Source organism: Hippoglossus hippoglossus, chromosome 13 (assembly GCF_009819705.1).
Source record: "Hippoglossus hippoglossus isolate fHipHip1 chromosome 13, fHipHip1.pri, whole genome shotgun sequence".
Taxonomy (NCBI): Eukaryota; Metazoa; Chordata; class Actinopteri; order Pleuronectiformes; family Pleuronectidae; genus Hippoglossus; species Hippoglossus hippoglossus.
The window spans coordinates 5,496,270-5,523,897 of record NC_047163.1 but is presented as its reverse complement, the minus strand read 5'-3'; the positions used below and the strand labels follow the sequence as shown (position 1 = coordinate 5,523,897).

At 45.3% G+C, this 27,628-nt stretch overlaps 2 protein-coding genes across 5 annotated transcripts in view; both read left to right on the top strand.

Moving 5' to 3' along the window:
• Positions 1–4,818, top strand: part of LOC117772422 (SR-related and CTD-associated factor 4-like) — a 41,187-nt gene extending 36,369 nt beyond the window's left edge. Inside the window, exon 20 of the transcript XR_004615771.1 lies at positions 4,808–4,818. The gene's annotated coding sequence lies outside the window, so the exon portion shown is untranslated. The remainder of the gene's footprint in view (positions 1–4,807) is intronic.
• Positions 1–27,628, top strand: part of tiam1b (TIAM Rac1 associated GEF 1b) — a 46,105-nt gene that overhangs the window by 16,288 nt on the left and 2,189 nt on the right. For 3 of the 4 annotated variants that reach the window (XM_034603532.1, XM_034603533.1, XM_034603534.1), the window contains 25 exons: positions 6,382–6,473; positions 6,560–7,481; positions 8,489–8,945; positions 9,291–9,463; positions 9,689–9,913; positions 11,489–11,674; positions 13,059–13,205; positions 13,358–13,429; positions 13,705–13,875; positions 14,072–14,176; positions 14,562–14,643; positions 14,940–15,026; positions 15,733–15,945; positions 16,541–16,638; positions 21,762–21,947; positions 23,407–23,475; positions 23,897–24,022; positions 24,122–24,230; positions 25,261–25,440; positions 25,555–25,673; positions 25,765–25,873; positions 26,001–26,059; positions 26,666–26,771; positions 26,882–26,969; positions 27,091–27,263. In XM_034603532.1, the coding sequence (XP_034459423.1) occupies positions 6,570–7,481; positions 8,489–8,945; positions 9,291–9,463; positions 9,689–9,913; positions 11,489–11,674; positions 13,059–13,205; positions 13,358–13,429; positions 13,705–13,875; positions 14,072–14,176; positions 14,562–14,643; positions 14,940–15,026; positions 15,733–15,945; positions 16,541–16,638; positions 21,762–21,947; positions 23,407–23,475; positions 23,897–24,022; positions 24,122–24,230; positions 25,261–25,440; positions 25,555–25,673; positions 25,765–25,873; positions 26,001–26,059; positions 26,666–26,771; positions 26,882–26,969; positions 27,091–27,263 (4,252 nt within the window). In that variant the 5' untranslated portion in view covers positions 6,382–6,473; positions 6,560–6,569. Of the gene's footprint in view, positions 1–6,381; positions 6,474–6,559; positions 7,482–8,488; positions 8,946–9,290; positions 9,464–9,688; positions 9,914–11,488; positions 11,675–13,058; positions 13,206–13,357; positions 13,430–13,704; positions 13,876–14,071; positions 14,177–14,561; positions 14,644–14,939; positions 15,027–15,732; positions 15,946–16,540; positions 16,639–18,654; positions 19,211–21,761; positions 21,948–23,406; positions 23,476–23,896; positions 24,023–24,121; positions 24,231–25,260; positions 25,441–25,554; positions 25,674–25,764; positions 25,874–26,000; positions 26,060–26,665; positions 26,772–26,881; positions 26,970–27,090; positions 27,264–27,628 lie in introns of those variants that run through there. The other variant, XM_034603535.1, reaches the window with a different exon arrangement.

Sequence of the window (27,628 nt, the reverse complement as noted above, 5' to 3'; positions counted from 1 at the left end):
CAAAAACACTTTTATAATAAACCTCAGTAAGGTGAATTTTTTACCATATGAGGCTCTAAACTTTTCTTCCAGACCTAAAAAGTGGACAAAAGATTTATTGACCCAACGAAACCTGCAGCATCTGCTTGACACAAACCCCTCACAGCTTAAAACGGCAGCCGAAGCAGCAGTGACCTCTGCACACAGCGTTTGCCCCAGAGAAAACACTGGCAGTGACAAAGGTGTCACCGGGCTAAACACCAGCTGCTGCCAAAACACAGGCTCCAAGACCAGAGCCGGCAGGTTCAACGCTAAACAGTTCACTTTTAAAAACAACTTTTCACTAGTTAGTGGCTCTAGCTTAGCAAATTTAGATAACCATGCAAAATACTGTATGCCAGATAATAAAAAATACACTTATTGGTAAATGTGATTCCCAGTTCTCTGTTCATGAGTTGAATATAAAACATTTTGAGGGTAAACGGAGGAACCGACTCCTCTGCACAGGCGCCTTAACTCGGTGCTTGCAGAGTATCTCAAATCAAACCAGTGTCAGTTTTGAATCATGTAAATTACGACGCTAACTCGCTAAACTCTTCCACTGCATCGGCTGTCACAGACACTAGATGTCCCACTTAGCCCAGTCTGCTGTGTTCTTACACAAAGTTGACGTTTTATTAATAATTTTAACTTTCAAAATTCCAAGTAAAATTGCCAATCTTACCTTCAGTGTTTACTTTTTCCACCATCGATTTGCTTCTGTCCAGCCACCAGGTCCCTCACCAGCTGTACTGTCGCCCATCGCTCTGCTTGATGTGTGCTGGCGTCCGTCTAAAGGCTCGTAGCACACAGCCACCTGAGCCTCTCATGGCGAGGGCCAGACGGGTCACACGTCCTCGCTGCAGCAAATGACACTGACTCGTTTGGGGGGGGCTGTTTTTTGTTTCTGAAATATGTGGTTTAAAGTTATTTTTGTGCAATTTTACTGCATACACTCTTCAGTGTAAATGCAGCTGTTATGAGCAGAATGGCACTTGAAAATGGCAGATATGAACATAATCAGACCTTTACTGTCCCACGTGGGAAATTTGCCTTGGACGTCAAATGCATTTATTCATCACAAATTAATTTACATGGATAAAATTAACATTTAATGCAATTTAAAGAAACAAAATAAAGACAGGCAGGTATTTGGGATTATTATACCTGCCCAGTTTTTCCAAATGCTGTATTCTCTACACATTTTGAGTTTGGCTGTATAAACCTTGGCTCAATGCACCACATCCCCATCTAGCCCGTTGCTTCGTGATACATTCGGTGCCACGACTTGGCACAAAGCGATTCCAAGACGAGTCAAGCTGCTTTGATTATCACTGAAAGCCCTTGTTTGTTTTCCAGCTGTTTACTATTCAGAGTTTCTCGGGCTGCTGATTCCAGGTCTAGAAGAAAATACTCTTTGGCTACGTGACAGTGGTGTGTAGTTTTTTAATTTTTTAATTTGAGCTATTAAGTCTGGAGGAAGTGCTTGTGTTGTTCACCAACATCCCAAATAAATGCTGCTCTGTTGCGGATGTTTTTCATGGAAAGAGGATGCTGACGCTACATTCCCCCTCCGGCCTCATCGGGTCTTAAATACAGCCGTGCACACGCGGGAGCAGAAAATGAGTCATGAGAACAAGCGATTGCTGTTGTTTATTTCCACTCGCAAAGGAGCATATGACTCTATATCAGCAGGGAAATGTGAGCTGTGCTGAAGGCCGTCTTTCAGTGGTAACCCCCCCCCCCCCACACACACACACTCCTCCTCCTCCTCCTCTTCTTCCTCCCTGCGACTACCTGTGTTATTATCTCTGGAGACTGGAGTGTCCAGATTACAGGGTTTTGTGTTGGAGCTTGTAACTAGTCGGCACGGTGCATTCTTGCCTTTCACCAGTGGAGCCTGGTTAAGTAACAGGATTGTTTGTGCAAGATCAAGACAAGAGACAAAATCAGATTGTGTCAAACTTGAGCTTTGTTTGTTTCTTTAGTCATATCTGATTTCAGTGGTTTTATTTATTCAGGTTTTATTTAGTGCATCATGAGTTTGTTTTAGTTTTCATGGATCTCATGAGTATAGGACTGTGTGTGACCAGGTGTTTGACACTGTAATTACCTTGGGTTTGAAAGTCTTCAGTCAGATTTTGTCCTCGGTGCAAGAATCCTCATTGTTTCCCTTTTAAACATTTTGACACTTCTCTGTCCTTGGGGATCCAGAGGAGAAGCAGAGCAGGTGGGAGTCGGGGGCAGTTTTCCCTTGTTCCTGTTCCAACAGGCCCAAGTATTTGTCAAATGAAAGCGGGGCTTTTTTTTAAAGTCGTCTTTAATAGCACAAAGCCCCTTTTTAAATCTACCTGTCACATATTTCAGGAATGACAAAACCCCACAGAACGCGGAATGGAAATTTGAACACGAACCCAAAACAGTGTCAGGTTTCTTTGGCATCATTGTGAAGTAGAGCAGTTCTGACGTAAATCAGAACAGGAGACATTTATGTTCCTGCACTGTCCTCTGATATTAATGGTCTCGATTAGTATTTTGTGGAGTCTTTCTTGCCATAAATCCAGTTATTGTCCAGTGGAGACCGAACAAAGTCCAAAAACCTCTGCGTTCAAATAACGTTTTTTTCCATTTACAGACTCTAACAAAGTGAGAACAGAAGAAATATTACCCTGTAGCGTCTTATAGCTGATGTGGTTGATGACTAATATTCAGAATTTGGAATAAAATAAATCTGTATTTTGGCATTAACCGTGTAACGCAGCCTGGTGTGACAAGCAAATTAAAGTGTCATCCCCAATTTGTCCTGACGTGAGAACTGGGCTTCATGAATTGGATGTTTGCCCATCGCTCTCTCTCACACTTGGACGCTGCCTTTTATGTTCTGATTGTTTACAACTTCCCCCGGTGGCTATATCGTGAATGTCTGTGCTCCCCCCCCCCCCCCCCGAAGCTGATTTTGTTGTTGATCTGGAGTCACAATAAAAGCGATTCTTCCTTCTGGTCTGTGGGTGGCTGGAATCTCCTGTGGTCATGTATTTCATTAGGAGGCTTGTAACAGATAAATCATCCCGGTCTCGCTGTCCTGGTTCCCTCATGCATCCCACTGAAAAAAGATCCTGCGACCCACTTAGTCGCGTCCACAGTCTGTCACACTGTCAAATCACGGGGCGGCATTTTCCAGTCTAATTGTTGACGTCTATTTATTTTTGGATGAGGGAGGACGGTGATGATGCTGGGACAGACGGCAGCATTAACTTTGCAGCATTAGATGAACCCACTGGGTGTTCCAGTGGTGGAGAAACATCTGTAACAACACTGGCATTTCTCCTTTGTGTATTAATGAAGAGTTGATGTTGGATTCCAGCAGCTTTAGAGAACACGGTGCACACACAGCTGAGGCCATTTTAATGTTGCCTTCGGATATTCTGGAAAACTCAAATGCAGGAAAACAGAATGACCCCATTATTTAATAAATTGGAACATATACCGAAGTAAGAAAAAGTTTGTTTTTGCAAAACATGCTCTGACGTTTTCTTTTCTGTGAAAGGAGCAAAGTCCTGGGATTCGCACTTTAAGTTGAATGCATTACTAAAGTCCTTTTTTAAAACTTTCTTTGATATTTTAGCCGTTTTTCAATATTTGTCTCCGAGAATATTTCATGGATCTTCATGGGGAAAGAAATCTGGCATTTTGAGGTCACTGATATTTATGAGATCCAAATAAAAATCTGGATCCAGTGAATTTGGTTTCATAGGGGACTGTGTGGCCTTATTGGAGGGATGTACTCGGCTGAACTTTAACTTTGTTATGACTAATGTCTGTTTTATATCTTCCCGGAGTTTGTCTCGTTTGTTATCTCAATGCTGTACTTTTCTGTAGCTTTGTGAGAACTGTGTGTTTTATTGAATCTCACAGAACTTGGTTTAACTCTTGTTGTCACAGAAGCCTCCTCTACTGACGGGTGTTGGAAATCAGAGGCTATACTGATACTGATACTTGCATTGGAAAGATGCTTGCAGTTTGTTTTATGTATCTGTTTATACCAAATAAACTAAAAGCAGATAATAATAAATGATCTTTATCTGAGGTCCACAAGTATTTTTTCTTAAATCAAAACCTTTTCTATACGTTTTGGTCTTTGTTCTATGTTCAAATGGTATTTTAGGTCACATTTGTAAATGGCCTCTTTCCAAATTTTCTGACGTACACACAAAGCTGTCCACTTGTGATCCGATCACCAAGGGTGCATTTTAATTCCACTTACGAACAAGGCCACCGATCTGTTGTCCTTGTGATTGTGCAGATTTGATAGTGGCTGAGTAGATTTGCTTATGCTGGACCCCTGATCTGATTTTGCTCTCATGAGTTTAAGCATTATTTGATTTTTACCCCCCCCTCTCTTCAAATCAGTTTTGATTCTGCCCTTTTGAATCTAAATGGGACTGGTCCTTGTGAGAGAAAATGTTTAGTCACAATAATGGGAGGTTTTATTGTGCAGTAACAACCAGCCATTTAAATATTGCATTGACCAGCGGGTTCACATATTTCAGGCCTGAACGAATGAGGTTTTACTGTAAAATCCAAGGTCACGGCACAGCGGGTTGTCTTTAACTGTACTGACGGAAGAAAAACCGCCTGTGCTACTTAAGTCCCTCATCTCTGCTTGAAACAGACTAATTAGTTTCTGGCTAATTTCACATCATATTAACATTGAAACCACTGAGAGCAAATCTAGAACGGGCGAGATGTCAACGCTCACCTACGACACAGAAACCTGATCCACAAACAGCGACTGTTGGACCTGTCGAAAAAGATGCTTATACTTTTGTGAAGCTCTCAGGGTTGAAAACACACTGGAAAGTCTTCTGAGCCTTGAAGCTTTCACCTTTTAAAACTGCTCTGTGTTGGGAAAGGATACCAACGAGCCTCAAAGCAGCCCGTGGTGTGACATGTGACTGTTTTGTCCCTTGGTGAATATTGCTTCCTGCAAATGAGCGCAGTGGCATTTCATCCTCTCCTGCTCCAAGTCTCCTTTTTTACCCTCCTCTGTGCTTTTCCTCCACACACCGAACTGGATTGAACGAAACCGGCAGTAAACTGCAGGGTTGTATGAAAAATAAATGGACTTCCATCAGCATCAAACATAGTGCATTGCAGCACCACTGAGGGGTGATGAGTGAGCTAAACGAGGATGGGGGGGAGCAACATGAGGTAGAGAAACGGGGTCAGCTCCAGTTTACGCAACGCCCCTCACATGAGCACATGCAGCAGCAGCGGCGGCGGGCAGCAGCAGTGGCAGCAGTAGGTTGGGCTCCCACTCATCTGCGTCAACCCCCCCCCCCCCCCCCCAAAGGGTCTGTCCTGAAAGGAGGAGAGTGCACATCAGGAGGAACAACAGCCACAGTGTGGTTAGTTAATCTTCGGTCCCATCTGGTGATGGTCCCAGGCATGGAACGGGACCTTTTTGGAGCAGGCTGCGCGGCCTGAAGGCGGGTGCACAAATGTGCATTATGGTGAAAACTTATCAGCCACCCCCCCCCCCCCACACACACACACTCGCCTTTCTTGCTCCCAGTCGTCTCTAATGCAGGAGATAGAGCCGGAGACCGGACAATAACATCAACTATATAGATGGTTCGCTTGGGCTCTGAATAGCTCCTGTTCACTCAGGCTGTCACTGTGCTCGTATTGTCATTACGTCCCCTCCACTTCACACGACCACAGTGCCGCGTGGTGAAAGTGGCTGAGCGGATCACTTCTCCTGTCAGGCTGAGGGCGGTGTTAGTGCAGCTCCACAGAAACGGCCTCCATGCTTTAGGACGGGGAAGAACGTGTTTATTTTCAGAATTTAAGTTTAGTTGAACGACCATCTTGTTGTTTTGGAGACTTTCCCAAACTTTGTAGATCTCTGTGGTTCTTTCCCAGTCAAACTGAAATCAGGACGATACTGGTATTGATAATAACATTTGATCGATGGCGAACAAAAAAGAACTGTTGAAGAAAAACTGATATAATCACAGGCTGAGATTGGATCAGTTAAAAATGGATTATGAAGACACACAACGAGTTAAAATCAGGATCACGCAGCCATGTGTTCTCCTCGGTATCTGGGAGGCTTCTTAAATCTTTGATCCAGTTAATAAATGCTCCGTCTTGTTTCGATCTAACTCGTCTTTGTATCCCAGTATTTCTGGCTGGTATGTAGGGCTCTGTGGAATAACACAAACAGCTCTATCTTTGTGAAAAAAGTTGACTTACATAAACTCATGAGTGATTATTTTAAAAATATGGGCCGGTGTTAAACTATTATAATAAACTAAATACAAAGGACACATGAGATAATCGTGTTTTCTTTGTTTTCAGAGCTTTGTGGATTGAACCAGCAGCTCCAGGACCAAACCGCCTGAAGATCCAGTGACGAGCAAAATGCCAGAAAACTATCTACAGTCTTGCAGGTAGTTGAACATGTATGTAACTTGATATCTGACAAGTCATTTCTAAATAAGAAATTGATTCAAGCTGTATGTCTTCTTCTCCTCAGCTTCTGAATCATGGGGAATGTCGAGAGTCAGCATGGGGACCACGGCCTCTACGGTAACGAGCGTGGCTATTTGTCACGGAAGCACATGTCTCGGTCTCTCCGCATCTCCAACAAGCAGTCCAGGCGCTCTCGACATGCTTCATCTGGGAAGATAGAGCACAGGAACTCTGAGACGAGCACGCGCTCGAGCAGCACTCCCAGCATCCCACAATCCCTGGCTGACAATGGCCTGGAACCCTTCAACGAGACAAATGTCCTGCCAGACTTCGGAAGCCCCATTTGGGTGGATCGTGTGGCCATGAATCTGCGACCCGTGTCCTTCCACAATGACCAGGCCAATCCCTCCGTGCACATGAACACGATGCACATAACCCTGCCCGGGGCCACTGCGGAGGAGGTGCATGACGAAGATGTGTACACGGGCGAAGTGACGTACCTCCAGAAGACCCGGGACGGGACCAAGGAGACCATCATCTTCAAGAAGAAGAGGTCGAAGTCCGCTGACATGTGGCGAGATGACAGCCTGGAGTTCTCCCTGTCAGACCTCAGCCAGGAGCAGCTGACCAGCACAGAGGAAATCATCGACGCGACCAATGAGAGAGACTTTCCCGACTGTGAAGGCCACCTGCAGTCCAGCCCCACGGACTCCACCGACAGAGCCAACTCCCTGGACGAGCTGTACAGCCAGAAGAGCCCTGCCCGCAGGCAACCCCACGGCCGCTATGCCAAGTGGCACGACGCCAACCGGGTTATCAGGGAAGGAGAGGATGATAAGATGCTCTCGCCGTCCGAGGAGGATGGCAACAGTTACGGCGCGTACACCCTTCCCTGCCGGCGCTCCCACTGCCTGTCCGAAGGCCTGAGCAGCCACCAGGCCGCCATTTGTGCCAGCATGCAGGGCAGGAGGGCGAAGACCATACAGGTAAGATTCAGCGCAAATCCACATCGTGCTGATCTTTGACGCCATCAATAAACTCATTTAATTTTAAGGCACAGTTCATAGAAAAAATGCAACAATTCATTTTCTACACTCATGAATATGTAAACAGTGTAGCCACGTCTGTTTAATACTCTCTTAATAGTGAAATGTCAGGGTCCTGAACTGTTGAGGCTATGTCACGGCTCCTTTTTGTGCTCGTCTTTTGGACAGAGTATGAAAAGCTGTGCAGAATCTTAATGTGGTGGCATCACCAAATAAAGACAGCCCCCCCCCCCCCCCTCCTCATTCTGTCGGAGCATTTCCTCTGCTGCTTTCACCTCACAGATAATAAGCTGCTGAAACAGATTAAGTGTAAGAAAGAAATCTTGTGTCGACGGAGCGACGTGTTGTTTCCGGATGAAACTGTTGTTTTTCTTGGGAGAGAAGACTGCGATGATGGAGGGGACGGGGGGGGTTAGAGCTTAAAGTCACTCCCCGTCTGAAATGCCTCGGCCTTTTGTTATGATAATGAGGGGAGGCCTGTGGAAGAGTGTAACAGTAAAACGTGTATGGTGGCCCTGTCACTGCGGGGCACCGGCGGCCCCCGGTGAATGGAGCTCTGGAGCGCATGATTGGGTCATGTGACTAGATGGAGATACCACGTTCGGCGTAGCCCCCTTCATCTCCCAGGAGCGTTTGGCCATGTGGGTAGGAGAGGGCAGACCCCGCGGTGCCACAGGGAGGGCAGGCTGCACTCGCACAGCACCCGGCGCTTTGCTTAGCCGCCAGTAATTAATTTTGAGGAGGCCCTCAGGATTAAGAAAACTGTGGATTCTCGTTAGGCCGCTACACTCAGTGTTTGCAAAAATGTTTGCTTTTCAAGAATGGCTCCATCCTGCATCTGCAGAGACGGCTTAGTCGTCCGTGAGGGGGGGAGTTGCTGTCATAGTGATGAAGAAAACGTGGCTGCAATGCCGTCTCACCTGTCTTGTGCTTCTGCCACAACGCAGGATGTCACAGCCGGGGAGGGCAGCGAGTACGAGGATAGCGGGATCGACGGGGTGACCGTGGAGCCGGAGCACCAGTCCAGACGCTACAAGACCATGTCGGCCTCCTTCTCCGTGTGCTCGGCCCACGGCAGGGGCATGTTCGCTGGCAGTGACAGTGGCAGCAGCAGCGGCGGCGGGGCCAGTGAGTGCGTGCAGGGCGTGTACGAGAACTTTCGCCAGGAGCTGGAGATGAGCTCCTGCCAGACGGAGAGCCTGGAGGAGGCAGGCTCCGCCCTAAGTGACGAGCAGAGCACCATGAGCTCCGCCTACCAGTCCGACGTGCTGCTCAGTGTCGCCCAGGGGATGGTGAGGAAGGCTGGCAGGCTCTCCGTCAAGAACTTCCTCGTGCATAAGAAGAACAAGAAAGTGGAGTCGGCCACAAGGCGCAAGTGGAAGAGTTACTGGGTTTCCCTGAAAGGTTTGTACTTCCCTCATCTCAGTCCTCTACAGTAGCTCATTTAGAAACTTAAAATCTAATGTTCAGTAAAACCAAGCTTTACTTCAGGCATGATACAAACACCATTATCAATTTTTTTGCCACTTGACTGGGCCTGAAATCAAATCAGCTCTGTAATGATCCCGGTGCCTGCCTTGGTGATTAGTCAACCATGCTGCACTTCTTAACGTTGGCCACTGGAGAGCAGAATAAAATTGCTTGAGCAAATCTAGGCCTTTAAAAAACAAGCATCATTGTTATTCTTTCCTAGACATCTGTGCCAGCAGGGCTGTTGTCAAGTAATAAATACATTTTTGGTTTTTCCAGGTTGCACGCTGTTCTTCTACGAAACTGACGGCGGGTCAGGCATCGACAACAACAGTATCCCCAAGCACGCCATCTGGGTGGAGAACAGCATCGTCCAGGCCGTGCCAGAGCATCCCAAAAAGGACTTTGTGTTCTGTCTCAGCAACTCCCTGGGAGATGCTTTTCTGTTCCAGGTTAGAGAATTAGAAAATGATCCTGTAGCCAAACATAACCTTGACCTCCCTTTGGGTTCTTTTCCTTGTCATCCTTTTAAATCCTGACTTTGCTTTATTTAAAATGTAATAAGCTGTTAATCAACACAGGAAAAGCGACTGAAAAGCCTTTTTTATTCTGAATGTCAATGAGCTGCCGTGCTGCTGAATAACGTTTGACCTTTTTATTCGTCTGTCCCCGTGCAGACCTGCAGCCAGACGGAGCTGGAGAACTGGATCACCGCCATCCACTCGGCTTGTGCCACCGCCGTCGCCCGGCAGCACCACAGGGACGACACGGTGCGGCTCCTTCGCGCCGAGATCAAGAAGCTGGAGCAAAAGATCGACATGGACGAGAAGATGAAGAAGATGGGGGACATGCAGCTGTCGGCTGTCACTGACACCAAGAAGAGAAAGACGATCCTGGAGCAGGTGGGTTTCATTCTCACTTCAGATTGTCTCCACACGCCAGGTGCTCAGGGTTTAGATGAATATTATCCTATTGTCCCTTTTATCAAGAATGTCAAATATGTCTGTTTATCTTCAGACACTTTAATAAAATATATGAGCAGAGCAGCTTCCTTCCATAAAACCTTTGTCCCTAGGGTGAGTTTAGGTTATTTCAGCTCATGGTTACAAGACAGAATATTTACTAGTCCTTTAACTCAGTTTAAAAGCATAATTTCAAACTATTTATTTAGAACCAAGCACATTAAAACGTGCCGGTTTTGATCAGTTCTAACTCCAAGTGTTTTTGAGGGGAAATACATGTTAACAGTATCAAAAACCTTTGAGCACACACTGTGTAAATGTTCAGTAAACATTCATGCAAGTTTGAACTAGCTGTTTGCATTAGGTTGGATCAGTTCAAAGTTTAACCCCCCCCCCCCCTACTTCACAGGGAGCCTGTCCCTGTTTCCATGCCCTAAGGAATGTATTCGTTCTCTAAGGGTGTTATCGTCGTGCTCATCTCTTTATGAATGGAACATTGGGGATTGTCTGATCAATGAGAATTTGACAGATAAGCAGCTTAAAAACTCGTGGAATGATTAAAAGGCAACAGCAAACTTTGTCAGTCTCACTAGCAGATAAAGTCAAGGATTATGATATCAAAATAAAAGCTCTTGCCATCAACCTCTTACTAACTAAGTGGGAGATCTGCTGCAGGATAAACCTTGATTTAAACCTACGAAGCAAACTATCATAGTTTTTCACTCGTATGGTTTACAGCTATAATAATAAGTGTTATTTTTAGACCATATTCAACTTTACATTATTTGCTAAATTAGAATTGCACACAAGTAGGTGTTTTAATATCAGGATAAACCCAGAGTTGTTCTAATTCAAGAAACAGGAGATGGACAAAGAAGCCGGAATGAGAGGATGAAGTAACTGAGGCATCATCCGCTAGAGGCTGCTGACAACACATACCTTCATTTCTTTACACGCTCTGCGGTTGGCACCGGTCGATAGCCTGCCATTCTCTCAATTAATTGCAAAGCTCACATTGTCTTTAGTCGGTCTGTGTACAGAGCAGGGGGATCAAATGGCCTTTGTTCGCTCAGTTAGGTAGTGCCTGGTTCTGTTTGGCAGTGTTGGGTTTCACATTGTGCCGAGCAGAATGGATATAGGCCCCGCTCCTCAGAAAGCTGAAACACTCCCAGCCTCTATCTGCCAGCGGAATGCACAGTATTGTTTCTCTCTGGTCTCTGGGCGACTTGGCAGCGGCACAGAGCCCTCTGCCACGGTGCTGGCCGCCTCTTCCACACACCAGCGCGGCACCATGACTGGGAGGGGGGGCAGCCTAGTGAATAATCATAATGTCCCGCTCCATTGCCCCAGTGAACATCAAACCATTAGGCACACGGAGCACAGATTGGCACAAGTTGGTAACGGAGCTCCTTTGGGGGGGAGGCGACACTCTCCATCTTGCTCTGAAGTCGACGAACTAGAGCCTCGGCGAGTGATTAATGGGTTTTACTGTCGTGTTCCTCTCTCACGCCGCAGATCTTCCTTTGGGAGCAGAACCTGGAGCAGTTTCACATGGATCTATTCCGCTTCAGGTGCTACCTGGCCAGCCTGCAGGGAGGAGAGCTGCCCAACCCCAAACGCCTCCTGGCCTTTGCCTCTCGCCCCACCAAGCTGGCAATGGGCCGACTGGGAATATTCTCTGTCTCCTCCTTCCATGCACTGGTAAATATGTCTTGTTTGTTTATTTGTGTTTATTTATTGTGCTTATTTTATCTGGTTGTTTTCATATACTAGAATCTTGGGTTTTATTTTATTTTTAGCAAGGTTACGCATCCAGATCAGGGGCCAGATCCAGGATTTAGATCGATTTTCAACAGTTTCATTACATTTCCGAGATTAATATATGAGTCTTGGTGGAAAAAAATGTTTGCCGCTGGGTGCAGATGAAAACAATAATCTGCATCTAGTGATTTTGAATGTGGTCTCATAAGGGGACCGTGGGGCCTTGAAGGTATTCACCACTGAGTACCGATCGAGTTAGAGAATAGCTGTTGCATTGGATTTCTTGGATTAAATTCATAACCATCCAGGAGGAAGTAGGATGATCTCTCTCAACCTTATGTTGTACTTTTTATACGGAGCCTCCTCAGATTATAAGCACAGCAAAACCCTCAAAATACACATTGGCATCCTTGAATACACCTGGGAACTCTGCAGGAGAAGGGCAGCTGATTCCAGAAACTAAAACCTGTTGTGTCAAAGCACTTTATTCCGCTATTGCTGCCATTTAGCAGTCTAGGTCTCAAGCAGGGCACCTGTTCGGGAGGTTGTGGTTCAGCGCTAACCTCCCACTGCTGCTCTGGGTCTGTGCACACTGCAGCTAAAAGCACCGTCGGCAACGAAAACATCAATTTGATTTTTTCATTTTTTTTAGAGAGAAGTTTGCAGATCAATGAGGCCCTTTTTTCCCCCCTCCTCCCTCTCGACCAACGCGGAGCTGCAGAGCAAGTGGGTGTTTGGGCTGCGAGAAGCAGGATGTCTAATAAAAGAGACACTTTAACACCTCTTTACTTCACTTGTGTTCCTCTCCAATTTACTCATCTCCACCTCCATGAATACCTGAATCAACACCGCGTCCAAAAAGTGCTGTGAAAAAGCTGACGGAACAAAAACAGACAGAATGAGTGCCTCAGTAACGCTCACACTCCCACGGACAGGCACTGAGCTGTTTTAATCTCACTCTATCATGTTTTTTACTTTTCACACATCAGTAGCACTAGAAATTCCTGGTTGTAGTGCTCATGTGTAAACCAGAAATTGCGGCGTTATATACAGTATATATGTGTGTAAACTATTTATCTCAATCGGGCCTGTGTAACAAATTTCAAAAATTTCAATTAACGAGATTGGTCATTAAGTTGTTTTTGCAATAGTTCACCTTTATCATAAATATCTTTTTCATACTTTTGTTATAGGTGCAAATTGTGTGACACTTAAGATTTTAGTTATTTATCTCTCAAAAGTTCTTGAGACGTGAAGTCGAACATATTGTTTTCCGTCTCATTTGTTACGTTGGATCGGTGACTGAGCTGTGGTATTTCTGCAGGTGGCAGCACGCACAGAGACCGGAGTGAGGCGGCGAGCGCAGGCCATGTCTCGATCCTGCAGCAAACGCAAGAGCAGGTTCTCCTCGCTCTGGGGTCTGGACACGACCTCAAAGAAGAAGACAAAAGCCCATCCCACCATCAACCAGGTCTGTGTGGTTCTCCAGTCTCGTAGTTATTTTTACGGTTTCCAAGAAAGTAACATCGACCACGCGAAGATTGATTTGTGCTCTTTCTTCAAGGATTTATCCTCCACAACTCTGCTTGAGTTCTGACCCCTTGACCTTTTCTGTGCCTGCAGGTCTTTGCTGATGGAGAGGAGCCCGTGAAACCTGTAGATGGTATATATGTGGATCCTGCAAAGGAACACAGAGTAAGAATGACTCATTTATTCTTTGTTTGCATAAAGGCCACTCTTGAAATGTACTGTATTATGTGCAATGTACTGTATTTCTCTGTTTCTTCAATTCCTTCTTATGCAGATATACAATAATTTGCTGAAGTCCTTGAAAAATGCATTGCACGTGCTTTGTAGGTTCTGCTTTAAAAGTTCTGTAGATGATCGAAACATGACAGTGTAATTAGCTCAGATTTTCAAATCAAATCAAGCTGTTTTTAATCTGTCTCGTTTCTGTCTCTGGTTTAAAGAGAAGTGAGGCGGGCACTGTGAAGAGCCTCCCACGGCCCAGCACGGAGAGCGACATCTGGGTGCCCGACCACCTCACCCCCTCCTGGGTGTGTCTGCCAAACGACCAGCCTGTGCTCACCATCATCCAACCGGGGGAATCTGCACTGTGTGTCCTGGAAACCATCTGCAAGGTAACAGGCTCCCACACTCAAATGACCTGCCCTGGCTCCACTTCAGTGATGTCTGCAAGTTATTCAGATGCATGCAGAGGAAATGTGTTAGAGCGTCGTTTAATTAGACAAATACCAGCTTTACACAGTCAGAGAGAAGAGAAGAAAGATCCAATGCTATGATGCTGTGTACAAATCCTCTCGTCTCGTCTCACAGGCTCACCAGCTCGATGCCACCAAGCATTACCTGAGACTCAAGTTCCTCATCGAAAACAAAGTGCAATTCTACATTCCCAAACCAGAGGAGGACGTGTGCGACTTGGTGAGTATCCACCTGCATGAGCCTGATCCTGAAGCTTTTAAGGAAACATCAGAGGAACCACTCTACACACAAATGACCATCCTATGTTGCAAATTATTAATAGGTTTCGTACCTTTTATCCTCTTGATGTTGCATGTTTTCACCAACACATGAAATCTATTCATGGAAAGCCGTAGTATAAAAATATCTGTAGTGCTTCCACATCATGTAATCACGACATGTCATGGACCGTTTCCTGCATAAAGACTGTGCTCGAGCTGCTTTTGTCTAGAAATACAGAAAATGAACACTCTCTTCCCGCACTGTCAATAACCCACCCACCAGAATGTGAATAAAGTCGGCTGCTGTTCCCGAGGTTTACATAACTTCTTTTTGTTCTTCACAGCTTTACAAAGAAATTGAGCTGTGCTCCAAGATAACAAAAGTAATCCAGTTTGACAGAGACGAGTCCTGCATGATCGGCTACGGTAGGAACCGATCAAATGATCCTGTGTGGTTTCCTTCACAGTCATGATATGATTTTTTTAGTTTTCAGTTAAGATCCAATAATGAAGTAAATAACTCAAAGATTTTTTTGTATGTTGTTTTGAGTGTAATAATAGCTTTACTTCGACCTGTACACCTACACATTCCCATTTGCACAAATCCCAATGTTTTATATAACCGTCCCTCTTGTTTCTCTCTCTCTCTCTCTCTCCCTCTCCCTCTCCCTCTCCCTCTACTCCTCTCGCCTCTCTTCCTCTCCTCCTTTCTCCTCCTCCAGGTTTCTCCATTTCAGTGGTGGAGGAGGACGGCGTGCAGCAGCTCTACATCACCGACGTGAAGGCGGGCGGATTAGCCTTTGCCAAAGGTTCATTACCTTTCATTTCCATCAAATTAACTCCCTTCAAAGTCACTGTGCCTCTGCAGTGATGAGCTGCTGCTAGAGAGAGGGAGATTGGTGCATTAGCCATTTTTCCGCTGTTTACATTGCATTTCAAAACCAGAGCATTTCTCCTCACAAGGTCAAGATGCATTTTTACAGTTTCTCTATAAAAACCCGCATCAGCGCATGTTTATTCAAAAGGCAGGGAATGTTTCAGAGAGCACAGCAGTTCTCAAGGGCAGTGATTACTATAATCATAACCACACTGCCTCTCACTGGCCTTTCTCGGATGATGCCCAGTATGACACTTCACTGCAGCCATCGCTAGGCTGCAGGGTCGAGGGATGTCGGAGTATGTTGGTTATAGAGCAGGCGAAGCACATGAGATGGTGCTGTGCAGCAGACAGGGAGATATTTGCACCGTCCGAGTGGCTAAAATGGGTCATCGGGGATTTGGTTATGCTTGTGGGTCTAAAAAATAATAGTATCTGCAACTAATGGGTCTCCAAAGCTGAACTGTTTTGTTTGTATCTCATCATCTTAATTAGGATTTTAATGGTCAGTTAATCAACTCTGAAAAAGAGATGAATTGTTGTTACCGTCTCACATCAGGGGGGGGTGTACTGGTTGTCTAGAAGGCGTGACGGAGAGTAAATTGAATCCAAAGCTGATGGTGTTCCCTACTCCGCAGGTCTGAACGCGGGGGATGAAATACTTCAGCTGAACGGAAAGGCCTCCCACAGCCTGAACTTCTCCGACATGAAGGCCGCGTTCTCTCAGGCGTCGCTGGCGCTGACGGTCAACACGCTGCCCTCCGTGGAGCGCCGGCAGCTGTGCTACGTGCCGCCGCGCCGCTCCGACGAGGAGGAGGATCTCTACACTGACATCTTCTCCCAGAGTCAAGGTGAGCTTCACATGCAAATGCAGTTCATCTTGATATTTAGTTTCCTTCGTTCCTTATAAAGCTGCACTGGGAAGACTTGGCACATTCGCAGACCTGAGCAGTAGAGTTTAGTGAAAACTTTAAATTCTGATTCCCTCAAATGATGTAGTGTATTTAAAAAAACCTCAGTTGCTGTCACTGCTGATTACACTTTATACCAAAGGAAACTAAACTAGACTTAATACGCAAAGAGCAGAATTTAAAGGGTTCGTCCCTGATCCATATCCCTGCATCCTCGCACCAAGTTCTGTGGAAATCTGCTCTGAAGTTTTTGTGCAATCTTGCTCAAAAACCAACAGCAGACAAACTGACAGGGGTAAAACATAGGGTTATAAATCAGAAGCAGATGTCAAGCTCTGATTTATTTTGTTTTTGTTTCATTTATACAAACACAGTGAATCTACAGGGTCTTCAATAGGATAGGAGGCTGTTAACCTCGCATTGCTGTTACCAGATTTTGTAGATTAGACTTAAAATCGTATTAAATTGTCATAGACTGTACATTAAAATATTTTCACTTCAAATTCTCACGAGGCCGTGTTGTGTCTTGTTGCAGAGGACATCCTGGACGTGGGGGTGGGTCTGCTGCTGGAGAGCTCAGGAGACAGCCTGGACGACGACTCCGAGATCTTCAGGGACTTCGAGTGCAGCAAGGTGAGAGCGGCGTCTATTTGTGCTTTCAGCGGGTTTAATATCACCACAGAAAAACATTCAACTCTCATACCACGCACTGGCTCCGCTGCTTGTTTTCTGTCCTTGTCTTTCACGGCCCCCCCAGCTGTGTTATTATCATGAATAGAGGAGTGAAGAACAGTTTAGTTTGCTTCACCGTCTGTAACTGGCTCGTTCTATCTTGTTAAGAGAAGCGAAACTCTGCATAAGGTTTTCTCTGCAGCAATTAACCAAATACTGCATCAAATCTCGTTCATATCCTCTGTATTGATTAACGATAAGAAAACTACGGATATGAACAAACAAGCTGGAGGAAGATAAAGAGAATCTCTGCAGCAGGTGTCTGTGTTTGTGGCGTCTTGTCCTGTCAAACTGCGCCTTTCGTCTTTTTCCACTTTCTTCTTTTTTCTTAAATGTAGATCAGTCTTCTTTTCTCTTTGAGGACTTCAGCGAAAGACGTTGCACTCTGAGTAAAATTTCAAAGCTCGAAGAGATGAGTGGGAATTTAAGGCTTTGTGTGTGAGATGTGGTTATGGCGTCTGGATTTGCGCCTGAACGGAGCATGTTCAGAACATGTTCCCCTTTGTGCGCACTGTACTGCATATCCCTTGAGCTCCCTGTTGCAACACATGTTCCTGCAGTCAGTGAAAACTTGGAGCGACACCAGCGGGCTGCATCCAAACAGCAGGAAGATGTAGTGGCTGTAAAGTGAACGTTCCCCAGAGGGTTCGAGTAGTGAGTGAGTCATTGCTTCTTATTAATAAAAAACCTGAGCCTGGAGAAAATGTAGATTATATTCTGTGATTTGGGCCGAGACGAAGCTTCCCTGTCACTGCAGTACAGGCAGAAAGAATCCATCCCAGCATAACACTGCTACGTCATTGTGGGGGGTAAGAAAGCTATTTACAATATAGCTTCAGTTTTTTGGTCTTAACTTGCTCTGAGATGTTGTCAGGGCTTTAGTGCCACACATTCAGTCTAAGTGCTTGTTGCAAGATGTTTTGTGATCTGAATAACAGTCACTCCTCTGCTTTGCTCGACACAGTCAATGTCTCTACGTGCACATTTTGTTATGGTGTTGGTGTCATTCTGGGGAAGGTAGAAGTTTCTAACTGCAGGGAAGAGGACATACGATCGTGAGTTGAAGCAGAGCTGGAATCTGCTCAGAGGTTGAAGACATTTAAATGTGTCTGAAGGTTTATTTTCCTTGACTGGTCTGAATAAAGGGCATTTTTTCTGGGCTGTCACAGCAGCACATGTGAGAATGCAAATGTCTGAGTCAGTAGCTGCGGACATTAGGCAGCGTTTTCATCCCCCTGGTCAAAACCCTGGTGAATGTCCGAGTGAGCCCATGTGAGAATGCAGTTAGGAGAATCACTGCGAGAAAGCTGGCGTGTTGGTGATGCTTCTAACGCGATGGACGCAAAGCTGAAAGAACCCAGAAGAATATAAATATCCCAGAATGAAAAAGAGGAACACAAGATACCGAAGAAGATGTCAACATGGAAAGACGATGACTTTTAAGAGCTTTTGGTGACGAGGACCGATGCCGGTGAAATTAAGACATCATGTCCTCCCTCCTGCACCCAGACGCCAACCCCTCGCCTAAATGTTCTGGACATTTTCCTGTTGTTGAACACGTCTGACTCGACAGTCTCCTGCTGTGTTCTTCATGTGTGAAAAGCAAACTCCAGAGAATCTCCAGACCAGATTGTCAGGAGCTGCTTCACTTTCTGTAACTCCCCTGGGAATAATTCATGGATCTTAATGAACAAAACCAGGCACATAGGACTGATATCTATGAGTGTTCGGTGCAGCTTAATTAAATGTAAGGTGACTGCTGGTCCTTGGTGGAGGTCTGAGCTCTCCTGAGTGCCATTCATTCACGTTTGCAGCCTGCTCCATTGCAGCTCCCCTCTCTCCTTCAATCTCCCCCCCCATTTCCTGAAATTCTGCATTTATATTCCACTGCGGCGCGGCTCACGCCAGCCAATCCTGCACCGCTGCAACCTTGAGGAGGAGGCTCCTTCCCTCCTGCTCCTGTTTTGCACTCTCTCCGGTCTGGAGGATTATCAGGACTGATTTACAATGCTGCCGGAGTTGGCCAGATCTTCACACTCACACTGTGTGCCTGAGTTTACCCAGCCTGTGGAGCGGCGAGGGGGGGGGGTGGGGAGAGAGAACAGCAGAATATCAGCGACAGAACTACAGCAGATTCGGAAGGCGAAGGGAAGGGGAGTTGGAAGGCTGTAAGTGCTGGTGGGCGGAGAGGAGGAGGCAGAGCAGCTTCACTCATCCTTCATCACAAGCAGCACGGCGCCTTCTCTCTTTTTTCTTTTTTTTTAAACACAAGAAAGACGAGAGGGGGGGGGGAAGAGAAATGTGTTGGAGAGCTGCAGTGTAGAGTTGACAAAAGCCTGGAGTCTTCTTCTTCTTCTTCTCTGGCACATGAACTGAGGCTGACTCTCCAACCTGCACCTGCACCATGGCCATGCTGAAGTGGAGCAAGCACACCAAGCGCTCCGCCGACTCCATCTATGACATGCTGCATCTGGTGAGACTCCTTCACTTTTTTCTCTTACCCCCGGTTAGTTGCCTCTGCTGCCGCGATCGCCCCGGGGCCAGCTCTTTTTTTTTTTTATTCCCACCTTCTCCCTCTCGCCGCTTGTTGCACGCCACAGGCAGACAAACAGGAAGCAGTGAGTCACCGTTGTGTCGCAGAGTTGCCCCACAATCAGCGGAGTGCTTCACAGGATGAGAGTAAAACACTGAATGTGCAGGAACAAAGCCGCTGCAAATCTAAACCCCCCCCCAGATGACTCGGACTTTACATATCTTTGACAGAACTACCCAGATCGTCGTTGCAGCGACTGTTGTTGCAGAGTTTTCTCTCCTGGCACCGAGAGCTGTGATCTCAGGCTCACACTTTCAGGAGGAGAGACGCTCAGTCTTCTCCTCACTCCATCGCCAGTGCTTACATGCTTTGAAAATGGGTTTTCATCTATATTCAATTTGCACGGGGAAGCCTTCTTATCTCTTAGCATCTCAGGGTTTCACCCGCGACGGACGCTCTTATCTACATATTGTTCTTTTCATGTGATATTGAATCGCTTTGATCCTCCACCTCCTTCTGTTCTCTGCCTTCTCTCTGTCATGTCATGACCGTCCACACAACCAAAGCTGCCACGGTGTTAATTAGCCCAGTCAGGATTATAACTGACTTATTGGGCTCTGGAAACCTGGATGAGCTCAGTTGATTTAAATAGATAGAAGATGTATTTATTTACAGACATTTCTTTATTTCTTTCCTATTTTTTGTATGGATTGCAAAGTGATGAGCGTTTTTCTTTTTCTAACTCTTTGTTTTCATCTGAGTTAAATGTACAGTACGTCATCACATCAGTAAAGTACAGCAGAAACAAATACAGATGTGTTACCGAGGAAACACGTCTGTGACAAGATGCAGTTTTATGTCTGATAATGGAGCATTTCTCACTTCATCTTCCTCTGAATGGCTGATTTTTATTTTTGAGTAAAATCGTACTGGATCCGAAATTTATGTTTTCAGAATTGACCTTTTGTCAGGCATGTTTGTTTCTCTAAAGGGTTCTGGAAGTAATTACTTACATGCTGCTCCAATTTGTACTCAAATCTGACTTGATGAGCAAAAAGAAAAATCAAATTTGACAAAATGTCAATTGCAGCAGCAGCTGTTACTGCAGATTTACCAAACACCGCCCATTTGTGCAAAGTGAATTTGCAACATTGCATTTACAGACATTACAGCAACTCGGTTCATCTGCTGATCTGGAAGCTTCCTGATTATTTTCGGAAACATTGAGGAAAAGGGACAAAGGGGCTGTCGTGCCTCACGCATGAATGTGTCTGTCTGATTAGGTAACAATGGTGATGACAGTGCACGAGAAGATGCATGACTGTTATTTGATCACACAGTGTTCTTCCTTCGTGCATTTTGCTTTTGCGTTTTCCTTTTTTCATCGTATTTTAGTTAATTAAGAAAAAAGGTCCGCCCGCACTATAGTTGTTTTAATTGTTGTTGCCTCTTGCACAGTAACAATGAAAAACGTCACGTTGTTTTGATGCCCTCAGACGTGTAGATGGATGATAGACCAGTAACCCAGATTTTAATTAAGATGTTTTTTTAATCTGGAGATGATAACGCTCCATCTTCTGCAGCAGCATGGAGCCTCGTTCTTTTCCCAGAGGAGCTTGTAGGTGTGACAGGATAAATTGCTTCGGTCTGACCAATAAAAAATCTTAAATAACCAACTTGAGCTTCCTACTGTGCTCCCAGTGGCGTCGATACCTGCCAGCGATTCCATTTTGTTTGGCTGTAACTGTTTGTTCTCAGCGACCTTGTCAGTTAATCTTTTACAAGTCTACAGTAAAAAGAATGTCCGCCCCCCCCCCCCAAACAAAATAAGTTAGTGACGGGTGTGAGTTGAGTTCTGTTGTTGTATTGATTCAAAAAGACAAAACACCCTTTCATTGGGATTGGTGAGTGTGTTAGTTCATCTGGGCCTGCTCTCGCTGAGGAGGTGGTGGGGGGTCTATTTTTGTCCAAAATGATAGTCTAATGCACATCAGGCCTGGTCTCCACGGCAACGCACACTGTATGTGGACAGACACTGTTGTATGTGAGTCTGTGTGTGTGTTTGTGTGTGTGTGTGTATATTTTGAATCTGTGAAAGCGATGAATCATTACACCACTGATCAGTCAGTTGGAGGAAAACACCAGGGAGAAGAGGGATGTGAGTGGAAGAGAGGGAGGCGGGAGTCACTCTTATGACAGACTGAAAATAGACCAAATTAGTGCAAATTATTCTTTTTTTTCTCAGAGCCGCCTCTTTCCAGGCTCTCTCTCTCTCTCTCTCTCTCTCTCTCTCTCTCTCTCTCTCTCTCTCTCTCTCTCTCTCTCTCTCTCTCTGCACAGTCATGAACCTGTGCACATCAGCACTTGGAAAGCAACACCTACAAGTTCACATGTGGCGCCGAGCGGTCGATATTTGGATTCCATGACTAAGTCGGAGTTGCATCGTTATCTAATCCCGTTTTTCTGGCCCCTCTGTTTCTTTTTTTCACAGAGCACGGAGCAGGTCGCCGCTTTCTGCCGCAGTCTCCATGACATGAATCCCTCGGAGTGCGTGTCCTCCTCGCCCAGCCCGGAGTCGCCCTTCCCGCCTCCCGCAACTCTCCGGCAGCTCTCCGATGCCGACAAGCTCCGCAAAGTCATCTGCGAGCTCGTGGAGACCGAGCGGGCCTACGTCAAAGTCAGTATCACTCATCTTTACTTGCAAGAGACAGATGGTCTTTGTGAGTGTGTGTGTGTGTGTGTGTGTGTGTGTCTGTGTGTGTGCGTTCTCTCTATCCATCGATCTGCCTTTTCTGCCTGTCCTGGGTTGTGTTGTTCCTACACGTTACCTATTCCACATGTCAAATCCATATTTATCTGTGTCCCAGGAGGCATGAGGGGACACAGCTGTGCCCTTGCCTTGAAATCGCCTAATCTGTTTCCGCCTGTTATAACGTTGCTCAGCAGAATAACTGGGTTAGGTGGGGGGGGATAATGGGATACTGTCGAGCCTATCTAAAATGTTATACCTCATTAGAGGGGCCACATATATACTTGTTATGGAAATCCCATTGTGCATGATTGATGGTGCACTGTGCAACCTTCAGAGGGAAGTTAGCAATTTGTTCAAATTACCCAGATTCTAACATGTGGCTGCGTCTCCATGTGTGGGACCTTCAGTTCAACTGCGAAGGAAATATAGGGATATATATATATATATATGTGTGTGTGTGTGTATGTATATATGTGTGTGTGTGTGTGTGTGTGTGTGTGTGTGTGTGTGTGTGTGTGTGTGTGTGTGTGTGTGTGTGTGTGTGTGTGTGTGTGTGTGTGTGTGTGTGTGTGTGTGTGTGTGTGTGTATGTATATTTATATTTATATGTATATAATGTAAACAGGAAGTACTAAGACTCTCCAGTAAATATGTTACAGAGGTTGCTCATGTTACGTTGTGCACAAGTTGACCAGCACAGATGTGAACTAGATCATCTCATATCCTTGTTGTTAAGTTTAATCTTGTGACATTTAAATATTTTAATACTTTACCTATTCGGGCACCGTTGATTTAGACTCTGCAGTTTTATTTACAAGTCTCATTTCAAGTTTGTCCGATTAATTCATCCTTTTTCAAGTAATGTTTATTATTATATTGTTTATTCTACATATTTTACATTTTAAAAAGTTATTTACACCATTCCTTTTTTTTTTTTACAAGGTGGAAATATCCTCCGTTACGACCAATAAATAAAAAGTTAGAAGCTTAACACAGTTTATTATTATGAAACTGATAATACACATATATGACACATGTTAATTACAGAGCATTGATTTAAGACCCCCAAGCCCGAATTTAAAAGGTCTGTTCCTCTACTTTATTTTTTATTAAGAGCAGCTAATTAATCTAATGGGCTCTGCTCAGGTGACTGTCGCCACAGTCACTTATTTAATTGGGCTTCCTCATGGCTCCCTAACCTTTTTAAAGTTCACCCAGAAAGGCCAGCTCCTCTGTTTTTGATCCTGGAGGGACTCAGACTATCCCTGTATCTTAATCACTGCTGTGCTATTGTTTTTCCACATGATGCAAAGCTCCATGTTTCTCATGTCTGTGTCCGTCTGAATGAAATTGACATCCTCGAATCAACCACTCGTGTCTTGCAGGATCTCAATTGCCTCATCGGGAGATATTTAACCCCACTGCAGAAGGAGACCTTCCTCACTCAGGATGAGGTACGTCTGACGCTGGGAGCCGTTGAGTGGTGGTTGGCTTTTAAATGTCAGAACTGTTGAAATGTTAAAAAAGAAAAGTGGGTTACATAACCATGTAAAGAGTAGCCGAGGGAGGTGTTTACAAAATGATGGGATGTTTTACACGCACATGCAAGGATGACATTCATTTGGTTTTATTCGTGTCCTCAGCAATCTCTAACTATAGCAAGGGACTAGTTTTAATTGGAGATGAACTCCGGAGGATGTCCGATCGATGGGGTCCGGACTCTCTCCGGAGTTTGAGAGTCCCTCCGGAGAATCTCCAGAGTTCAGTGCATGTCTGAAAGCAGCTTTAGAATCATCGCATGAAGAGAAAGGTTTTACTTGACACTGTAGTAAGGAGACACTTTTCTGACATTGCTCAAATGCTCTTTTCCTCCAGTTGGATGTGCTGTTTGGGAATTTGCCCGAAATGGTGGAGTTTCAAGTCGAGTTTCTCAAGACCCTGGAAGACGGGACCAGATTGGTTCCAGATCTGGAGAAGCTGGAGCGAGTGGATCAGTTTAAGGTGTGTCTCCTTGTTACGTACGTCAAGAGCTACGAACAGCAACGGCCATGAACTCTTTAACAACTCTTTGCGTAACAACTCTTGACTTTTTCCTCACAGAAAATCCTCTTCTCCCTGGGAGGCTCGTTCCTGTACTATGCAGACCGTTTCAAAATCTACAGTGCTTTCTGCGCCAGCCACACCAAAGTCCCGAAGGTCCTCGTAAAGGGTGAGTCAATGTGCTCTCGGGTCAACATTCCTTCTTGGGCTCAAAGGAGAGGATGTATTTATCCATCAACCATCTGCCATATCCTGCAAGGCTCCATAAATCCACTGTGCAGAGCTGTCAGCAGAGACAGTTGTCTATTTGACCTCTGCATACTCTAAAGCTGCTGGCTCCCGGAGCTAAAAAGCACCGCAGCATTGCATGATCTATATAATAAGCAGTGTTGAACAGTTTGTTCTGCAGAGAGAACCCCCCCCTTCCCTGTTACAGTCAAGTGGATGGTTTTGTTGGCTGCATTTTGGTTCAGGGAGTCAACAAGATACAGGCCGTAATGAGAGTGTTGAGGCGTTATTTAGGTAAAGTGGCTTTTGAGGCAGTAAACAGATTATTCCTCTCTACTTGTGGCGGGCGGCTGGTGAATAAAAATGACTCGTCTATAAAAAGCATGAAACATTCAAAGATCATTTCCAAGACATGACGACGGCAAAAACATAAACACGAGCCACTGACTAACCGAGTAGGATTATGGTTTATTATTTAGTTCGATCAAATTCTCATTGGTTGAGACAAAAGAGTCATGAAGAGAAAAGCACAGCACCAACAACTACTTTGGACCAGACTCCTCCCTGCATTCACAACGTTGAACTCAAGGGTCCAATGTTGCACAGGATCTAAAGGGTTATACGACGGCAATCTGTCAATCAAAAAACTGACGCTTCATCCACACTAAGATGTTTTTCTGTTAGTGACAGTTGGTGTTTAAGATGTTTTGCCGTAACAACAATGCAGCCGCACACAAACGGAAACAGGTCCAGCAGCATTTCTAAAAACGCCTAAAACGTCTCTCTGAGGTGCTTTCAAACTACAACATAATAGAGGGGATTAAGCCTTCAGCCAGTTTTAAATATCCAGAGCACAAGCTTTATTGTTGTGAATTAGAAACCACAAACAAAAGAGAAGAATCGTCTGTACATGCAAACGCATCAATTACAGAAGAACGTTTTATTAAGTATTCTTTTATCGATGATTTCAGCCAAAACCGACCACGATTTCAAGGCCTTCCTGGAGGAGCGCAACCCCAAGCAGCAGCACTCATCCACCCTGGAGTCGTATCTGATCAAACCCATCCAGAGGGTCCTGAAGTATCCGCTGCTGCTGAAGGAGCTGTACTCGCTCACGGACCCAGACAGCGAGGAGCACTACCACCTGGACGGTAAGACCCAGTCACGTGGGCCGACTGACGCAGGGAGATGAAACCATTTTTGACATTTCGGTGAAAACATTGCAGCAACAACACTTGATCTCTAACCGCCGGTGTTGTTTACAGTTGCCATGAAAGCCATGAACAAAGTGGCCAGCCACATCAACGAGATGCAGAAGATCCACGAGGAGTTCGGAGCGGTGTTCGATCACCTCATCACCGAACAAAGCGGCGAAAAGAAAGAGGTAAGTTGGGATTAAAAAGTGGATCGGCTCAACTCTGTCAACCAAAGCGGACGTGTGGAGTAACGGCTGCTTTTTCTGTCGCTTCTGCCAGGTTGCTGATTTGTCGATGGGGGACCTGTTACTCCACACCAGCGTCACCTGGCTCAACCCGCCGGCCTCCTCAGGGAAATGGAAGAAAGAGCCCCAGATAGCAACATTTGGTACGTCAGGTTTCCTACAAGATTATGTGATCAGTATGTCAGTATTACTGTGCTTTTACTGTGAAGTAATCACTCCTGTTTACTGCATTTTAGTGATGATGTTTGTTTCTTTCTTGTTTCTCCTTAGTGTTCAAAACGGCGGTTGTCTTCGTATGCAAGGACGGGTCCAAGCAGAAAAAGAAAATGGTATGTTTTCAGAAAAGCCATCCATCCATTTAGAATATAACCTGCTTTATTTTAGCAATGCACATTCACTTGTGCCATTTTCAGAATCAGCCCAATAGGTCAGCTGTAGAAAAAGCAGCACTAAAAGGAGACGTGTGCTTGTTCAGTTTAATTTCTCTAGTGTATTATAGATTTTATCGTACATCTGCAAAGTTAAAAAAGCCCAAAGTCCACAGAAACCACAGCTCCTGAACTGCCTCAACAGAACTGATAACAATGCCCTCCATTTGAATAATGCACGACGAGCCGTTAGTCTAGGACGGCCTGTAACAAAGCCACGTAAAGTGAGTGCAGAGTTGGTTAGTTCCTACCCAATCATGGGGCTATATCGGGACAGGAGCTGAAATCAAGTGTTTCAGACAGAGGCTGAAAAGAGGAGGAAAGTGATGTGTTTTCTGAACATTCAAGCATTTTAACCTTTTCAAGTAATAACCCAAGTTACAGCTGTGAACCTAAATGTGCATAATGTCTCCTTTAAACCTGATTGGATTAAAGTGCACCTAATTTCACCAGTATAGTTTTGTAGGGGAAGTAAACATGATTTTATTTAAATTTTTTTTCCCGTAGGGTGGCTCCCATCGAGCCTCCATATCTTCAGATGATAAAGACCCTTTCCGATTCCGTCACATGATCCCCACTGACGCCCTTCAAGTTCGATCCTTGGCCAACACAGGTGAGTCACCCAATAAATACAATAATAAATAGAAACACTGATGGTGAACGCTCGAAAATCCAATAATTATTTCATATAGATTTAATGTGAGTGTGGAATTTCCTCCTCAGACGGCGAAGGCTCTGCCGTGTGTGAGATCGTCCACACGAAGTCGGAGTCCGAGGGGCGGCCGGAGAGGACGTTTCAGCTGTGCTGCAGGTGAGGAGCTCTTCTAATGGATTCCACTGCAGATTGAAGCCACTGTGTCGCTGATAAAACCCCCGACAGCCGGTGTCTACAGAGTGACAGACCGATAACGTGTCGCTCTTTCTGCCTCCAGCTCCCCAGAGAGTAGAAAAGATTTCCTGAAAACCGTCCATTCCATCTTGAGGGAAAAGCACCGCCGGCAGCTCCTGAAGACGGAGAGTTTACCCCTCAACCAGCAGTACGTGCCCTTTGGAGGGAAGCGTCTCTGTGCCCTGAAGGGAGCACGTCCCGTCATAAACAGAGCAGGTGAATACCAGTTTGTTACAGCACTCACCCGACAGCTCAGAGCTTGTTCCTTCTTACCTGACACAGATAAGGTTTTGTTCAGATCTGGCCTCAAACACATTTTAATTGATTCAATTTCTGGGGACTAGAAATGTTCCCAACAGCTAATTTACCTGTCGATTAAATGAACATTTAATTTTAGACTACTTGGAATAGTCTGAAAGTACGAAAAACAATTAGAAAACATAATGAGCACAATTTAATCCAAAGCACAGAGTCTGCAGGAAAACAATATGGTTATAAGTGTGGTGAAAGTTAGAAATAAATGTCCACATGCCTGTGTTGAATGTAGCGACATCTTCCAGATTGGTTTTATTTAATGAGAG